Source organism: Erpetoichthys calabaricus, chromosome 2 (genome assembly GCF_900747795.2).
Source record: "Erpetoichthys calabaricus chromosome 2, fErpCal1.3, whole genome shotgun sequence".
NCBI classification, from domain to species: Eukaryota; Metazoa; Chordata; class Cladistia; order Polypteriformes; family Polypteridae; genus Erpetoichthys; species Erpetoichthys calabaricus.
In genome coordinates this window covers 209,080,872-209,096,596 of record NC_041395.2, presented here as the reverse complement: position 1 = coordinate 209,096,596, position 15,725 = coordinate 209,080,872, and the positions used below count along the sequence as shown (strand labels likewise).

At 40.0% G+C, this 15,725-nt stretch overlaps 1 protein-coding gene across 1 annotated transcript; it reads right to left on the bottom strand.

Moving 5' to 3' along the window:
- Positions 1–607: 607 nt before the first annotated feature.
- si:ch211-81a5.8 (uncharacterized protein LOC560648 homolog) lies at positions 608–12,340 on the bottom strand. Its single transcript, XM_028793371.2, has 3 exons — positions 11,986–12,340; positions 11,811–11,898; positions 608–1,685 (listed from the first exon to the last, which is right to left on the bottom strand). Exons 1-3 carry the CDS (start codon positions 12,153–12,155, stop codon positions 1,488–1,490), a joined length of 456 nt encoding a protein of 151 aa, XP_028649204.1. The 5' UTR covers positions 12,156–12,340; the 3' UTR covers positions 608–1,487.
- Between the last annotated feature and the right edge of the window lie 3,385 nt (positions 12,341–15,725).

Here is a 15,725-nt window from a genome sequence, read left to right as displayed (position 1 = left end):
TAAATATACTAGTAATAATAATAGGAGCGCTTCTGCCTCACAGTTAGGTGACCCGGGTTCACTTCCTGGGTCCTCCCTGCATGGATTTTGTATGTTCTCTCTGTGTCTGCGTGGGTTTCCTCCGGGTACTCTGGTTTCCTCCCACAGTCCAAAGACATACAGGTTAGGTGCATTGGTAATTCTAAATTGTCCCTAGTGTGTGCTTGGTGTGTGTGTGTGTGTGTGTGTGCCCTGCGGTGGGCTGGCGCCCTGCCCGGGGTTTGTTTCCGGCTTTGCGCCCTGTGTTGGCTGGGATTGGCTCCAGCAGACCCCCTTGACCCTGTGTTAGGATATAGCGGGTTGGACAATGGATGGATGGATAGTAATAATAATATTAATAATAAAACCTGTATATCTTTCAAAACATGTAATTTAGTTAAGGAATGTGGGTCAGGAACAGGCGCAAGCTCTGAAACCCACCCAGGATGGGACATCAGGCTCAATACAAAAATAATAATTATGATAATTTCCTTTTCTGATTGCATAAAATCAGGAGTGAGCATCTGCAGTCTTTCAGGGTCACAGTGGGCTCTGGTTTTTAATCCCTTCAAATACGTTAATCTGCCAATTATCTTAATTGACTTTATTAATAGATTTAATGGGCACATTAAAATGCTCCAGAGGACAACACAATAGTTCAGAGTTTTTATTATTATTAATTCATATAGATTTTACAAATGAACAGCTATAAATGAAAGAGGTAAACAAAAAACAAATCACCTTACAAAATTAGCTGAGAGCTTATGGAGTGACGCTATGCCCACTGAAAAGTGGATTTGCTGACACATGGTTTGAGTAATGCAGCATCTGGCTTGTAACGTTAAGCTCTTTTATTTTTTTTCTTGATCAGTTTATATCATGCTGGGCAGTATGGTGGTGCATCGACTAGCGCTGCTGCCTCACAAATCCAGTGCCCTGAGTTTGAAGTCTGCAGCTAGTCGCTGCCTGTGTTCTTCCCTTGTCGATGTGGGTTTTCCTCCATGTAGTCCAAGTTCCCTCTCCTCAAAGATGTGCAAGTTAGGTTAATTAGAAATTCTGAGTTGGCCCTCATGTGCAGGACCTGTGCCTGCTTTGTGCCCATTGCAGCTCCTGAACTGATTCAGCATGTTAGATAATGGTATAAAATGTTGTTATATTATTAGTGGGTGATTAACCTGGGCAAAACTTTTTTGAATATGGACAAAAATAATAAAAACATCTTGTACTTTATTAAATATATATTAATTAATAGGAGGAAGCCCAGTTTTTGATCATGATTTGCTATCTACTCAGTTACAAATATATTGACGAGACAACGGCTGGGTTCGACATGATGGTGTAACATCTTCCTCCAGTCAAAGTCGGCAGATGGAGGATATGCTGATTCGCTTTGCTAGATTCACTATTCTTGTGTAAGATCAGTTTGTGATTCCTGAGAAAACGTATCCGTAGGTTCCTAATGTCTTTATTCACATGACCCGACATTGGTCTGTGGTTGTTTCAGCTGAATCCCTGAATGCGGTGAGGTCCAGACCTGGAAAAGCCCCGAAGAAACTGAGCCCACCTTCCTGCTCAGATGACTTCTCGGAACACACCATCGCTGCCAGTGCCTCGGGGAGACGCACAGAACCACCAGCCGCTAGCATCTGAGAGTTGTCTTTAGAATTCTGAAGGAGGTGGGAAGGAGAGAAGGACATGATGATATCAGTCTTCACAACAGATTGATGTTATGGAAAAAGAAACACATTAAATCACATTTGAAGTAAAATTAATTTTTATCCCACTTTCTAGGTCAGCTTCTTAGGTAACTGTGTATGACCATGGATGAGTATGCATTAATCAATAATTTATATGTATTTGCTTTGCAGATGCTTTCATCCAAAGCGATTTACAAAAGAAGTCAACATAATTGAGTAACATCACTCTGGGGGACTGTTTGGGAACAAGTGTTACAGGATAGGGATACAAATTTGACCAACACAAGTGAGAGCTCTAAACAAAATACAAGGTAAGTTACAAATGAAAGGTGCCAAATCCGAACAACTAATATCAATTTGACATAAATTCAGCAAACAAAACAGTCTTTAAATGTTTCCTAAAACCATTGAGGGACTCAGAATTTTGATTTGAGGCGGGCTGTTTGTTCTACCAGCCAGAAGCTACTCATGACAAGAGTATGGACTAAAATTTGATATTACACAGATGCAGAGTGGTGGAGGAGGATCATAGGACCTTAGAATCATCTCCATATACACAGGTGCTGACCCAGGTACTGTAGGCAAGCATCAAGGCTTTGAACTTAATACGTGCTGCTACAGGGAGCCAGTGTAGTTATCTGAAGAGACTGTGCCATAGTACTGACAACTGAAAGATAAATATTATGTGACACAAATTCAGCATTTATGTTTATACCAGTAAGGGCGCACTGCACGATATCATGCAGTGAGTACACTTGACCTGAGCATTCCTAGTTTTCATCCTCTTTCTCTGTACGTTTAGCATTCGTTTGCATAGAGGTTGATGCGCTTGCTGCTTCCTGAGCAGCTCTTCTTTTCTCCACCCTGGTGGCCCGCTTCTTCTCTCTTTCGTTGGCATCTTTTCGCATTAAAACTGATTATGTCAGTGTTTATGTTGCAATTACTTAGTACATTTTCCTTAATTTTTCACTTAAGCTGGCACTTAAGTCTTCAACCTGCCTCAAGAATGATTTAAGATATTCTGCTGCCCATGCTCTCTTTCTCAGGGGTGGGGGCTGATTTGTTTTCAATCCTATTCTTGCAAAATTGATCTATTTGTATGGAATGTTGTGTGATTTCAATAAAATCATTAAAATTTAAAAAAAAAAAAAGATATGAAGAGGTAGGGGAACTGACGGTGAAGGTGTTAGGGATGAGAATGGCACCCAAACACATGCGCCGCACAGCTGCCCTGCTGGCTGCTGCCGAGAGTTGATGCTACAATAAAATAAAATAAAAAGAGGAATAACCTTGGAGGTCAATCATCACCCCGAAAGCAGACAGTAGATATCATGTAGTATATGTGTACCAAATTTCAGGTCAATCGGTCAAATGGTTTGAAAACTACAGGTGATTTAAAATCCTAGACAGACAAATGGACAGCCACGGTAGAGTATTATATAAGATTTTCATAAATTAGGCAGTGTGGATGTTAATGGTCAAAATGTAATATAAAGTAGTCCATCTTAGGGGCAAGAACACCTGAGAATTCAAAAATCTACATGTCAATACTGCAGCTGAGATGAGGACTCACAATAAGTGAGATGAGGAAAAAACACAATATAGTTCACAAGAGTTGGAGCAATGCATGTGCAATGGTGATATGTTCAATCATTTAGTAGGAATTGCTATTCACCCAGTGCCAAACCTGCTTTATCCAGTTCAGTGTCAGACTGAAAATGGTCTCTGAAACAAAAAGGGGAACCAACAGGACACAAGTGCAAGAATTTTTACAGCTTACTTTTTAAGATAATGCCAATAGTAGTAGCAGCATTGGTAGCAAATAGCATAATTGCTACAATACATATAAATAATTTATAGCACTTAAAAGTGACTTTTAAAGCTATTAATAAAGTCAATTAAGGTAATTGACAGATTATTATTATTATTATTATTATTATTATTTTATTTTTTTCCTGTCTGCAATGAAATGGCACTCCAGACATGATTTGTTACTGCCTTGTACCCAGTTTTGCCAGTATGGGCAAAGTCTTTCCATATCCTTAAACAGGTTAGAAGATTAAAGGATTAACTTGATAATAATTATTAACATAACAATATCAAAACTACTTAATGTAGCGCAGGTTGATGGTTTACTTTTAGTCCCTGAATTGGGTAAAGTACATTTGACAATGTTAGATAAATAGATAGACAGATATGAAAGGTACTACAGAACAAATAGACAGACAGACAGACAGACAGACAGACAGACAGACAGACAGACAGACAGACAGATAGATAGATAGATAGATAGATAGATAGATAGATAGATAGATAGATAGATAGATAGATAGATAGATAGATAGATAGATAGATAGATAGATAAATGGTACTTTGTCTCAAGGGGAAATTTAGCATTTACCATCCATCCATTTTCTAAACCTGCTTTACCCCACGCCAAGTCATGAGGTAGCTGGTAGCATGTCTTGGGACTGTGGAGGAAACCAGAGCACCCGGAGGAAACCCATGCAGACACGGGTAGAACATGCAAATTCCATGCAGCTAACACGCAGAACACAAGCCCTAGTCTCTGTAAAGGGAGGCAGTAGTGGTACCTCTATGCTATTGTGGTGCGCAATAATAATAATAATAATAATAATAGTAATAATAATAAGTGGTACTGGATAGATCTTTATCCTGGCTTCAAATATCACCCTAGGTGCAGGTTTTATGTTCTTCTCTTCCTGTGTGAGGTTTATCCCAGGCAATCTGGATTTTCTCTCTCATCCCAAAGAAATTCAAGTTAGGGTAACTGCCAGATTTAAATTTGTACTGTAGTGGGTGTGGAGATGTTTGTTCGTGGACCCTATAATGGACTTGCTTTCCAACCGGGGTAGTGTGCACCATAAATTCAGTTCTTTGATATGCTCTGGGCTCTCTTGACCCTGATTGAGACTGAACAGGTTCAATGAATTTTAGAACATTTAGTATACTGTGACTGAAATGGGTGTCTGCCTTGGTTTATGGTTTTTAGAACCTGAAATGTTCAAACTGAATTCTTTTAGCAAATGTAGGTGTGGTGCCAAGATCCAAGCAGAAGATTTTCTTGGCTGCTTTACATTAGGTTGATTGGATAACAGGAGGTGCCTCCAAGACTTTTAAAAACATCCTTACTATTTGAGTAAATCCAGATCAAAAATTATGAATGTTATAAAAAAAAGAATTAAACCTTTTTACAATTCAGAAATCCATGTTTTATAAGTCACCTTTTAAAAAGAATTCAACCATTAAGCACTTCACAAAAGTTACAATTCAAAGCCAGTTATAAATAAATCAAATAAAACCGATTGCCAAGCTGTGCACAGCAGATTCCTCCTAGTTTTGGTACCAGCACACAATATTACTTTATGCATTAATAATTCTATTCTTTTTCTTTTCACAAATGATTTATCATGCAGTGGACTTAGCTGCCAGCCATCCAGTGCCTCTAAAGACATATCCTCTCTGACCCCAGCCATACCAGCCACAGATTCTTCACGCTCCTGCTGTCTGGCATGTGGTACATGTGCATTCACACCCGCACCAGCAAATTCAGGGACAGTTTCAACCCGCAAGCTATCAGGCTACTGAACTGCTGAATGCGGATCACTTTGACAACAACAGTTGTTTTAGAACTACTAGTCACTTTTAGACTTCCCTTCTGTACATAGGCTGAAATGTACACATATACATGCTATGTTCCCTTGCTCTACAGATATTTAATATTTTACAATGCACCTTCATACTTTTACTATTGTTACTTTTTTATTAATGTTAAGTGTTATTTTATTGTGTAATTTGAGGGGTCTCTGAGACCAAGAATTTCCTTACTGGTAATGATGTTCCATTGTTTTCTGTATATGTCAATAAACTTGAAATGAAATGGACTGTCACCTTTTGCACACTATGTTGCTGATTTAGTTGCTGCTTCAATAAGTGGATGAATGTATCAAGTAGGGCAAACTTTCACTCTTTGTTCTCAATATCAAAATAATTTTGGTAAAGTTGTCTGTACAAAGCTGGTAAGACACAATTCATTTTATTGATTTTTATATCTCCACCATCTGTGATTGGTTGCCACCTTGAACCTGTCACAGCAGGGGCAGACGTGGTCTTCTTTTGGCCCTTTGGTTTAAAAAGATTTTTTTTATCTGTAATCTTGATGGATGTTAAGTCTGCGGCATGTGAAGGCTGAAGGTGTTTGCACAAGGCCAGTCGTATTTCAGTGAAGTCCACACCTTCTCCACTAGTGCATCAGATCATTTGGAATGAATTCCTTGCCCAAAGTAACTGAACAGTTTTTCAGTTTAGAACTGCCTCAAAGTACTAACGTCTATAGAGCACAAGTGGTGATTAAAACAGAAAGCATTTACATCTTGTAATTAGCTAGCTTGTTTCCAACAACTATTTGGATAAAGACTGAGACAACTTACTTGTACACATACTATTCCTCCATTTTCACTAAACCCAGTAAAAAGATGTGACGAAAAAAGTGAAATGCATGTTGAAATATGGCACTACATTTGTAGAAAACAGTGCTTACTGAGTTTTCATTTGTTTTTGTTTTTTTGCCTCTGAGAGTTTTATATTATGAGCTTTTTGATCCAGAGGTTGTACATAAAAATATCCATCAATCCATTTTCCAACCCGCTGAATCCGAACACAGGGTCACGGGGGTCTGCTGGAGCCAATCCCATCCAATGCAGGGCACAAGGCAGGAACCAATCCTGGGCAGGGTGCCAACCAACCGCAGACATAAAAATATTCATATATTTAATTATAGATTTCAGACACACACCATGGTTGTCTTCTCTTTGCTTTCCTTAAACTACAATTACATTCTCTACATTATTTACCTAAATTGCTAAGTTATATATTACTGATTAATGTCTATACTTCACTCAGCAACGGAAATGATTCACTCTGTCACCAACACTCTACACCACACAGGACCATCACCTTGATGTGATTATGGGGCTTATGTATCTTAGTGATGCTCAGAGCGAGGTCTTCTGGAGCTTTATGCTCCTGGTAGGGTCTCCTTTGATGAACAGGTTTAGGCTGAAAGGTCACATTGACCCTCATTAAAGTACAAATTAAATATCAGTGTTCTATGCCCAGGATAGGGTTACTGGGATCAACATTTGGAGTCAGGCCTGGAGGTAGCATTCACCAGCGAGCGCCTGGTAGTTGGGCAAATTACATAACCCATCCATACATAATGCCTGGAGAAGAGAAGGACCAGGGGCCTCATGTATAAATGGTGCGTACGCACAGAAATGTTGCGTATGAACGTTTCCACGCTCAAATTGCGATGTATAAAACCACGCACATTTCCACGGTACCTCATACCCTAGCATACGCAAGTTCTCCGCTTGGTTTGGCAGACTGGCGGCGCCCAGCGTCAAAGCAGTGCTACTGTTCCTGTGTGGTTACCCTTTCTTTTTCAGATTCACATCCCTGACGTGGCTTTTTAAATACACTGAAATTAACTGCATATTGTTTATTAGTTTAATGGTCAAACTATTCCAAATACCATAACTGCTTTAGCGTTGTTACTCTCAATGCACCTTCTTTTACTTCTTTCAGCTTCTCCCGTTAGGGGTTGCCACAGCGGATCATCTTTTTCTATATTTCTCTCACTGCACCACTCCGAGCAGCTGATTGGAAAGAGAATTATCAGTATACAGCATCAAGCACACGCTGCCTCAGCCATGTTTCCTATTTGAACTGCTTCTCATATGGCAAACGCTTCAAAACCTTTCCTGTATGGATCTTGTGGTTCAGAAAGAGTTTCATCCCAAGAGCTCTAAACACAATCAATCAGTCCATCAAGTGCTCCTTGTAGAACTGTTTGGACTTATAAGTACAATCACCTCACTGTAAACTTGCACTACAGTTATAATATTGCACAACCTGAGCCACTTTATAAAGTGTGTATTTACATATGATGATGATATCATTTTTTACATGAAATGCAGCAAAATATGTTTATTATATTACACAGATAAAACTTTAACTTCATTTAAATAATCTATATTATTAATAATTAAAGGACACAGTGTTGCTACGCTAGCAAGGATCTGGCGCTCATTCCTGCCTCGCACTGTATGCTTCACTGGGACTGGCGTGAAGAATAGAATAATTAAACATGTACAGTACTATGAAGATATTTTAGTGTTCCTTAAAAGTTTTGAAGAATCGGCTTTCTAAGCTTACAGATGGCTTAATGTCTATTACAGAGCTGTTTGTGTGGCGATTGGGTATTTGGAGAAAGAAAGGTAAGGACAGGAATTGGGGGTTAGTACGTTTGAAAGAGACAGCACTGCTGCAATAAATTCATTGAAGGTCGTGCACAATCACTGCGCCACCGTGTTTCCATGTTTAATAACATGCTTTAACTCCTATCATCATGAAAATTATATCAAGTATTCATCTCAGTATTTTAATTATTCAGAGAGCTGTAATATTACGAATGTAATGGATTCGGTGTCCTGTCGGGGGAAGACAAAACCCGGAAGCACGTAGTGATTCACGCACAGAGAGCACATAGAAGATCAAATAAAAAACAAAGCATTTAACGTGCTACTTTAGATAGGATGGGATTTGAGAAACTAGTAAATTAAACGATTTTAAGATGAAGTTTATGATGTTCTACTTTAATGACAAAATAAACTACATGATTAAAGTGGAAATTTCGAGATTGAATTTGACATTTCGTACTTTTTTCCCACTGTGTGCCTAATTTTGTTTCTCTGTACCCTAATAAGCTTTCATATGACACTCAGACGGTGGGCTATGGCTCGGCTTTTCATGGCAACTTTGATATCTGACAACTTTTTTATTTCGGGACTTTGTGAACTTGAGCTTTCGAGTTTCTCCAACACTCTCTGTCACTCAATCAACTTCCTTTTCTTGTTTATACCACTGTTTAAACCAACAAATAGTACGTTTTTCCTTGCCTCCACTTGGTATTCGCTGAAATTCTTATATTTTCCCCCATGCTTTTTCCATTGTCTTTTCACAGAAGGCTAAGCTTAAGGGCTATTTATATTGATTTGTATATTCAAAGAGGCATAATTCTGGGAGGAGTTGGGGCGGGACAGCAGGTGCGTGCACGAGCGTTACTTTTCACGCTGATCAGGATTTATGTAGCAGAAGAACATGGAAGTTTGTGTACGTACAGATTCCTGCATCTGGATTTTTCTGTGCGTACGCACATTCCCGCTTTGTGCTTATGCCATGTTATAGTGTGAGTTCTAGGCACGGCGTTATACATGAGGCCCCAGGAGAGGGGCAATATCTTTCCTGGGATGCAAGAGGGCAGCACCCCTGGATAGCATCAGGGCCACAAATACGGAGATGGGAAGCTCAACCCTGCTGGCATACAGCACTTCCGCCACACCTGGAAGTTCTGCAGGATGTTAATTAGGAAGCACCTGGAGCACTTCCGGGTGCAGTAGAATGGAGGCTGCCTCGCTCCACTCGGGGGGCCGGAGTCAGGTGATAGGGAACAGAGCTTGCAAGAGAGGAGAGGAGGCGGCAGAAGAAAAGCAAAAGGACTGTGAGCTGAGTTATTGTGGTGGTTCATGCACTGTGTGTTATATAAAAGAAAATAAATAGCGTGTATTTGGACGTTTGGCTGTCTCAGTGTCTGTCTCTGTCTGGGTATCTTTCACAATGTATATTAAACAATGAAATTAAGCTGACCAGACTAAACATGAAATATCTTGGGTTCATACTGTCTGCAATGAAATAAAAGTAAATTTAAGAATCATCGTGTTTCTTTTTTTTTATTAATATTTTCCCTACCATCCCAACTTTTTCTGATTTGGGGTTGTGTCTATCTGTCCTTCCTTCACTGTGTTGTAAAACTGAAAACTTTCAAAGTAAAACTCAAAACTTGTATTTCTTAATAAAGACAAAGTTGACCTCAATACAGTACTAAAGTGTAATGCACTATTATGTCATCTCATCAAACAACATACATCTTAGGTACAGATATGACAATGTCATATAATTCACTGTGCTCTACACCTGTGTGAAGAGTGTGTATGTCCAGGGCAAACTCTGCAGAGGATATAGGTGGCCACACCGTCTCCTTGCAGATTAGGTTGATTGGTGGTACTAAATTGGCCCATTGTGTGTGCGTGTTCACCCTAGGATATGCACTGGCACCTTGTCTAGGGATTGTTTCTGCCTTTGTGTTCGAAGCTTGCTGGGACAGGATCCAGCTGACTCACGACCCTGCTCTGTATAAGCAGGTTTGGAAGACAAATAGATGTATATATCACTTGCTTAATTAAAAAATGTATAAGGCAAGCAACACAATTCTGGTTAAGTTCGAAACTTTAATGTGGTTACTAGAATTTAAACTTTAATCTTTTGCACTACTTTGTTCCTGGGAGATATAATTAGATTACAGTAGCTCATTATTTTGTACCAACTCTGAATGCAGAGTTTAGCAAAGTTTGATTTAGTTCCACCTTTGGTGGCTTGTTTTTTGTTTAATCCATCCATCCATCCATCCATCCATCCATCCATCCATCCATCCATCCATCCATCCATCCACCTCAGAAGTTATGAATGTGATGTACAGATACTTTAGTTCCCTTTAAAGGGGTCAATGCTACGCATGTGCACTTGTGTAAGGTATGCTATTAACTTGCTGCACTATTCCTGGAGCCAGAGTCGGGTGGAAGGTGACAAAGCTGGAGGCAGATGGAGAGATAGAGAAGAAGGACAGAGGAAGAGGGAAATGGAAAACAAAGTGCTGTGTTCTTCATTTATTGTGACGTACTGTGCTGTACAGGTGGGAAACGAAGGAAAGAGTTTCCCACAGAGAAATAAAATCCATGTGTGTTGCTGAACTTGTGTTTGTGTCTGTCTGGGGAGCTGGTGCACCCTCTGCAGACCCCACACTGAAGAATTGTTTGTTTTTTCATTACTGTAGTTTATATCAGCATTTCCTGCTTGATAGAGCCTCTTCTGTTGAAAAGGCACATTGGCCTTACTGTGCCATTTTTCTGAGTGCCTGGTTAAGTTCTTTTTTCTTTAATTTTTTTTTTAACATTAAACGGAGTGGCCTGGTTGGTCCCCCAATTATTTGCGAGGTCTCCTTGGCTAATTTGTCCCCTGACCATATATCTTCAAATCCACCCAAGTTCTTATAAATGAGACCCCAGGTCTAGACAAACTTTCTTTAATTCTTTAAATTTGAAACAGCTGAGAATCCTGCGATAACTGATTTCAGAAAGACAATTTTCTATATTTATTTTTATTGTACCCATAATAAAATTAGGATTGAGTTAGCCATTTACACCCAAACAACCAATACAGTTTGATTTGTTTAAAGAACAATCACCAAAAAATCCCTAAAATTCTTCTCAAGCATATTTCAGATCTACTCTGTATTAATTGCGATTGATGATTCCACTTTAAAAAGTTAAAGGCTTCCTTTGCTTGTAGCTATCCTTCATTGAGGAACATAGAGAAAGGACAGGTGATCTCATCATTTTAGAAGTTAAACCGCATTTACCATAAATGGAATTTGTGCTGCACATGTTTCATTTTCAGCAGCTCAGAGATGGAAATCATCTCCTTGCAGAGCCCACTCAATACAATACCTGAGATGCAGCAAGTCTGAAACTGGGATGGCATCATCGGGCACAAAGTGACCCAACCCTGGAAGGGAAGCCAGACTACCACACGATACACTCACTCACATCTCATCAGTCCCTCACCCAGTTAAGAGTTGCCAGTTTCTTTAACATTCATTTCTTAAGGATGTGTAAGCAATCTCCTATAATCCACACAAATGGGTTGTGAATGTGCACATGTTATGTAGACACTGACCGAACTTGGCTTTGAACCCAGGACACTAAAGTTGTGAGACAGCATTACTGACCACTGTACCAACAGGCCTCTCTGCCGCTATAAGTACTTTAATTAAATTAAGATAAATTGCTGAAAGGCTGTGTCTCACAAGCAAAATCTCACAAACTAAATTTTAACATCTCTTTGTAAGCAATACATTAAGTATAAGTTAAAATTTTGTCTGTTGATGGATGGAGTTACCTGAGACAGCTGGTACTTCTGGCGAAAGTGAGTCCTCATGACTGCACGCTCTGCGTTCCTCTGCTGGTGAAAGGCTGCTCGCTTTTTACTGTGCATGAGCAAAACGAAGAAAATAATATTAAAACATTAGCTGCTAATGGCAATGAGCAAAGCCAGAGGAGTTTAACCTACTCACTTTTCTAGTTCGATGCTCTTCTGGTACCTCTGCAACTCTTCTGCAGTCATGCATGGTTGCTTATGGGGTGCCTTCTTCTGGGGCTGCTCCTGTTCTTTTCCGTCCACAGATATGCAACATGTGAATTGTCTGAATGGGGAAACCAGGATGGTTTTCACCTTGGAATCCATTTTGAGCAATTTGCAATATGTGTTCACACGCACTCACGTCAGGAAGGTGAAAGCCTTGGTTTCCTTGTTCACACATATAGCAGCCGAGCCTGGCTCTAGCTCAAGCTGTCGCTCTTTCTGTCAGGATCTAGATGCTACCATGCAATGGAGTGGGTTCCACTTGTCATCTGTGGAAATGTCACCCTGTAGGAAAAAGAAATGTTTAACTTTGTGTGCAAGTGATGAAAATTAACTATAGCATGTCTATACTCAGTGATGTGGTGGACAGGACTGCTGCCATATGGTACTAAAAAAAAGATGCAACTCTCTTTTGTGGTAGAATGGGTTTCCAGTGATACTTCAAACATACATCTGGTTATAATGTTATGAAAGTCAAAACAGGCCTTGTTGATCTCAAATGGATGGACCCAATAGAAGGGGCCACAAAGTTGCAAGGCAAAATCATTTAAAGTCCAGAAGAATTTTATAACCTACTAGCTGTGTAAGCCCATGCTGTAAATAACCTGATGTCCTAGAAACTATTGAAATTGTCAGAAAAAAAAATTGAAATGTAGAGATGTCAGGTAATTGAAATGAACTACTCCTAGGAGGATTTGCTTTGCTGACGTGCTCACATCGCTTGTGCGTTAGTGTCGGGAGGAAAAGTAAAAGTAAAAGGGATACCATTTTGCCAATGTTAGTGGCTATGCGACTTTGTCTTTCTTCTGAGGTTTCGTTATGCTGACGTGCTGGCCCCGCTTGTATTATTAGTGGCTAAGAGAGTTTCCTGTTTCCTTGGAGATGGAGCCTTTACCCCGACTCCACCTCTCACTTCCGGGCCAGACAGACACGCACACTTCCACACGTAGACATTTATATATAAGATGGCTCATTTTTCACAAGTCTTCAGGCACATTAAGAAACTAAGAGAAATACTAAATTCTCAAGCTGGAGAAGCAATAGGTGCTTTGTTTGAATATCATTCTTCTACAGTTTATTGATATTATGAGAAGTTCTGCATCCTTTAGGTGATTTGCAGTAGGCATCAAGATGCTGTTACAAACAGGAAGCTGAATTGTTGGGTCTAGTTCACATGTGTCATGCACACAAGTCTCATGTAGAGTGACCAGTCAGTCTAACCTGCACATCTTTGTGATGTGAAAGGACACCCAGGTCATGGAGAATGGGAAAACCTCTCACATACAATGTACAGGCTACGATTAAAAGCTAGAGCAGGGAGGTGGTGATAGTAATAATTATGGCCATCCAATCCAAACTTCTTAATCATCTCTAGAGATCAGGAGTACACAGGCAGTATAAGCTCATTTAAAGACAAACTGTTCAAAGTGGATGGACGGATGGATCAGCAGATGGGTGGATGGACAGACAAACAGAACAGTTGATATTTTTCCTTTTGAAAAAAAATGGATAAAACAGTTTTTCATTATTTCTAATGAATATTTATCATATACAAGTTATCACATTTACTACAATATTGGTACGTCTCATTATGGTTGTGAAGACACGGCAGGCGGTCTGCACTGTTATCACAAGTACTCGCTGTTGACATTAGTGTCGATTAGTGTTTTGTTTTGCTTTTAATTTCTAAATATGGAGCATTTTTACTTTGGAAAGGTGGGCAGATAGCTGAAAAAGAGAAAGGCAGCGGCCAAAGCAAGAAAGGCGACAGTGGCACCAGGTCATCAGCAAGTATTATTGGTTTTAAGCAGATTAACAGAATAACCCAGTGTTCCACAATTGCATGGCACTATGATTGCAAACTGTTCATGCTCAACTAAGATGATGAAGTGTTATTTTCATTTCTAACATGAAGCAACTTTCCTATGCTGCATTGTCAATGTCTGTCTCTCACCCTTTCTCTGTAAAAAATCATGAGAAGACAATTCATTCCAGAATGTGTCCGCCCAACACATGGTGTTAGAGAGCTGCCATGCTCTCTACCTGATGCCAGGATCACAGCTAACTGTAAAGAAGTGCTATAAATATTTCTGATTATGCTTAAGATGAAGTTCTAGTGTGATGTGTCACACACTTTTTATTTCCCCCAACCCTAAAACCCCTCAAATTGTACATACCTGTGAATGGTGCCTTGTTGTCAGTCTTCAAGAGTTAATGGGTGAACAAAACTGAAACCAGGCAGAGCAAATTCCAGGTGCTTGCCTTTTCCTTTTCACTATTCCTGTCTGGCTTTGTAGAAGCACAGCAGCGATCTGAGACTGAGGTGGAGGCGGCCTGTTGACGCTGCAGCACATCCTGTAGATTAGGCTGATCAGCACAATCCCTTTATCTCTGATGACTGGACAACAGGCAAAGACTGGCGATTGGATTTGTGCTGCTTATTATAATGGAACATTGGGTGGGTGATGGTCAGTGGGAATGGGTGGATGTGATACTAAGAGTGTGGTGTAACAGAGGAATAGTCAGAATAGGAATAATCAGTCCTTCCATTTTGTAAATTTGCTTTGTCCATTACAGGGTTGATAGGAGGCAGCATCTTGGGGTGGGATGCTATTCCACTGAGAAAACAGATAACAGATTGTATACGATGATTAAAAAATGTGACAACATTTTATCATTTATAGGATTTGTCAGTCAAGCTCCACATTATAAAAATAAGCAGACTGCTGTTCTCCTTAAATTGTGGTACAGCGGTTAGCAGTATTGTCCACCAGACCTAGGCACCTGAGTTCGTATTTCGATGCCATCTGTGTGGAGTTTGCACTATTGTAGGTTTTTGAGTTTCATTTTCTAAAGATGTCTGTTATGTGAATGGGAGACTTTATGTTAGTCTGGCACACTTTCATGCCAGGCAGTGTGTTGTAGTGATTAAGGCTTTGAATATCAGTCCTTGCGGTTGTGGGTTCAAATCCTACAACTGACACTGTGTGACCATGCACATGTCTTTTCACCTACCTGTGCTCTGATAAGATAAAGAAATGTGTCAAATTCTACCTGCAGTTTTTTATTTCGACTTGGGTAAGGGTGTCAGCCAAATACAAAAATGTAAATGAATAAGAATTCCTGTCCAAGGTGTGCACAAGTGTTATGTTGTAAATTTTAACATTTTGTTCATTTAAACTGTTATGTAGCCACAGGATGATGACGTCATCAAGTGTCACCATCAGAGAACGGGTTGCTATGACTAAGCGGGTAGGATAAGTTTCCTCATTCGAGCTACCTATGATGTCCTCCCTACCCCTCAAAACCTCAACCAATGGCTAGGTGAAGGTCCATCATGCCCCCCCTGCTTAACATCTCACATGATGCAAAGTAAGCCTCTCTCAAGGACGATATACCTGGAGATACGGCCAAGTGCTTAAATGTCTTGCAGCTACTCTGGAAAGCAAGAGAACTGCCATCAATGGCCTGCCATCCAGAGAGACCAACTTAAATATGCCTTTGTTGTTTGTTCGGGAAGGGGACCAAAGACAACACAAGTTTTCACCTGAAGACCAGAACTGGCAAATGCTGGTGGACGTGAGCCAACGACTCACAGTCCCACCAGAAATAGCAGTCACCAACCTGAGGCCTGACCTGGTCTTGTGGTCAAGCACACATTAGAAGGTATAC

What these genes read in the sequence shown, in the direction of transcription:
- si:ch211-81a5.8 (XM_028793371.2), bottom strand. Translation starts at nt 12,155, where the DNA reads ATGGATTCCAAGGTGAAAACCATCCTGGTTTCCCCATTCAGACAATTC. An exon ending in AAGAGCATCGAACTAGAAAA is followed by an intron (nt 11,899 to 11,985) that starts GTGAGTAGGTTA and finishes GCTCATGCACAG; the next exon opens with TAAAAAGCGAGCAGCCTTTC. An exon ending in AGAAGTACCAGCTGTCTCAG is followed by an intron (nt 1,686 to 11,810) that starts GTAACTCCATCC and finishes CACCTCCTTCAG; the next exon opens with AATTCTAAAGACAACTCTCA.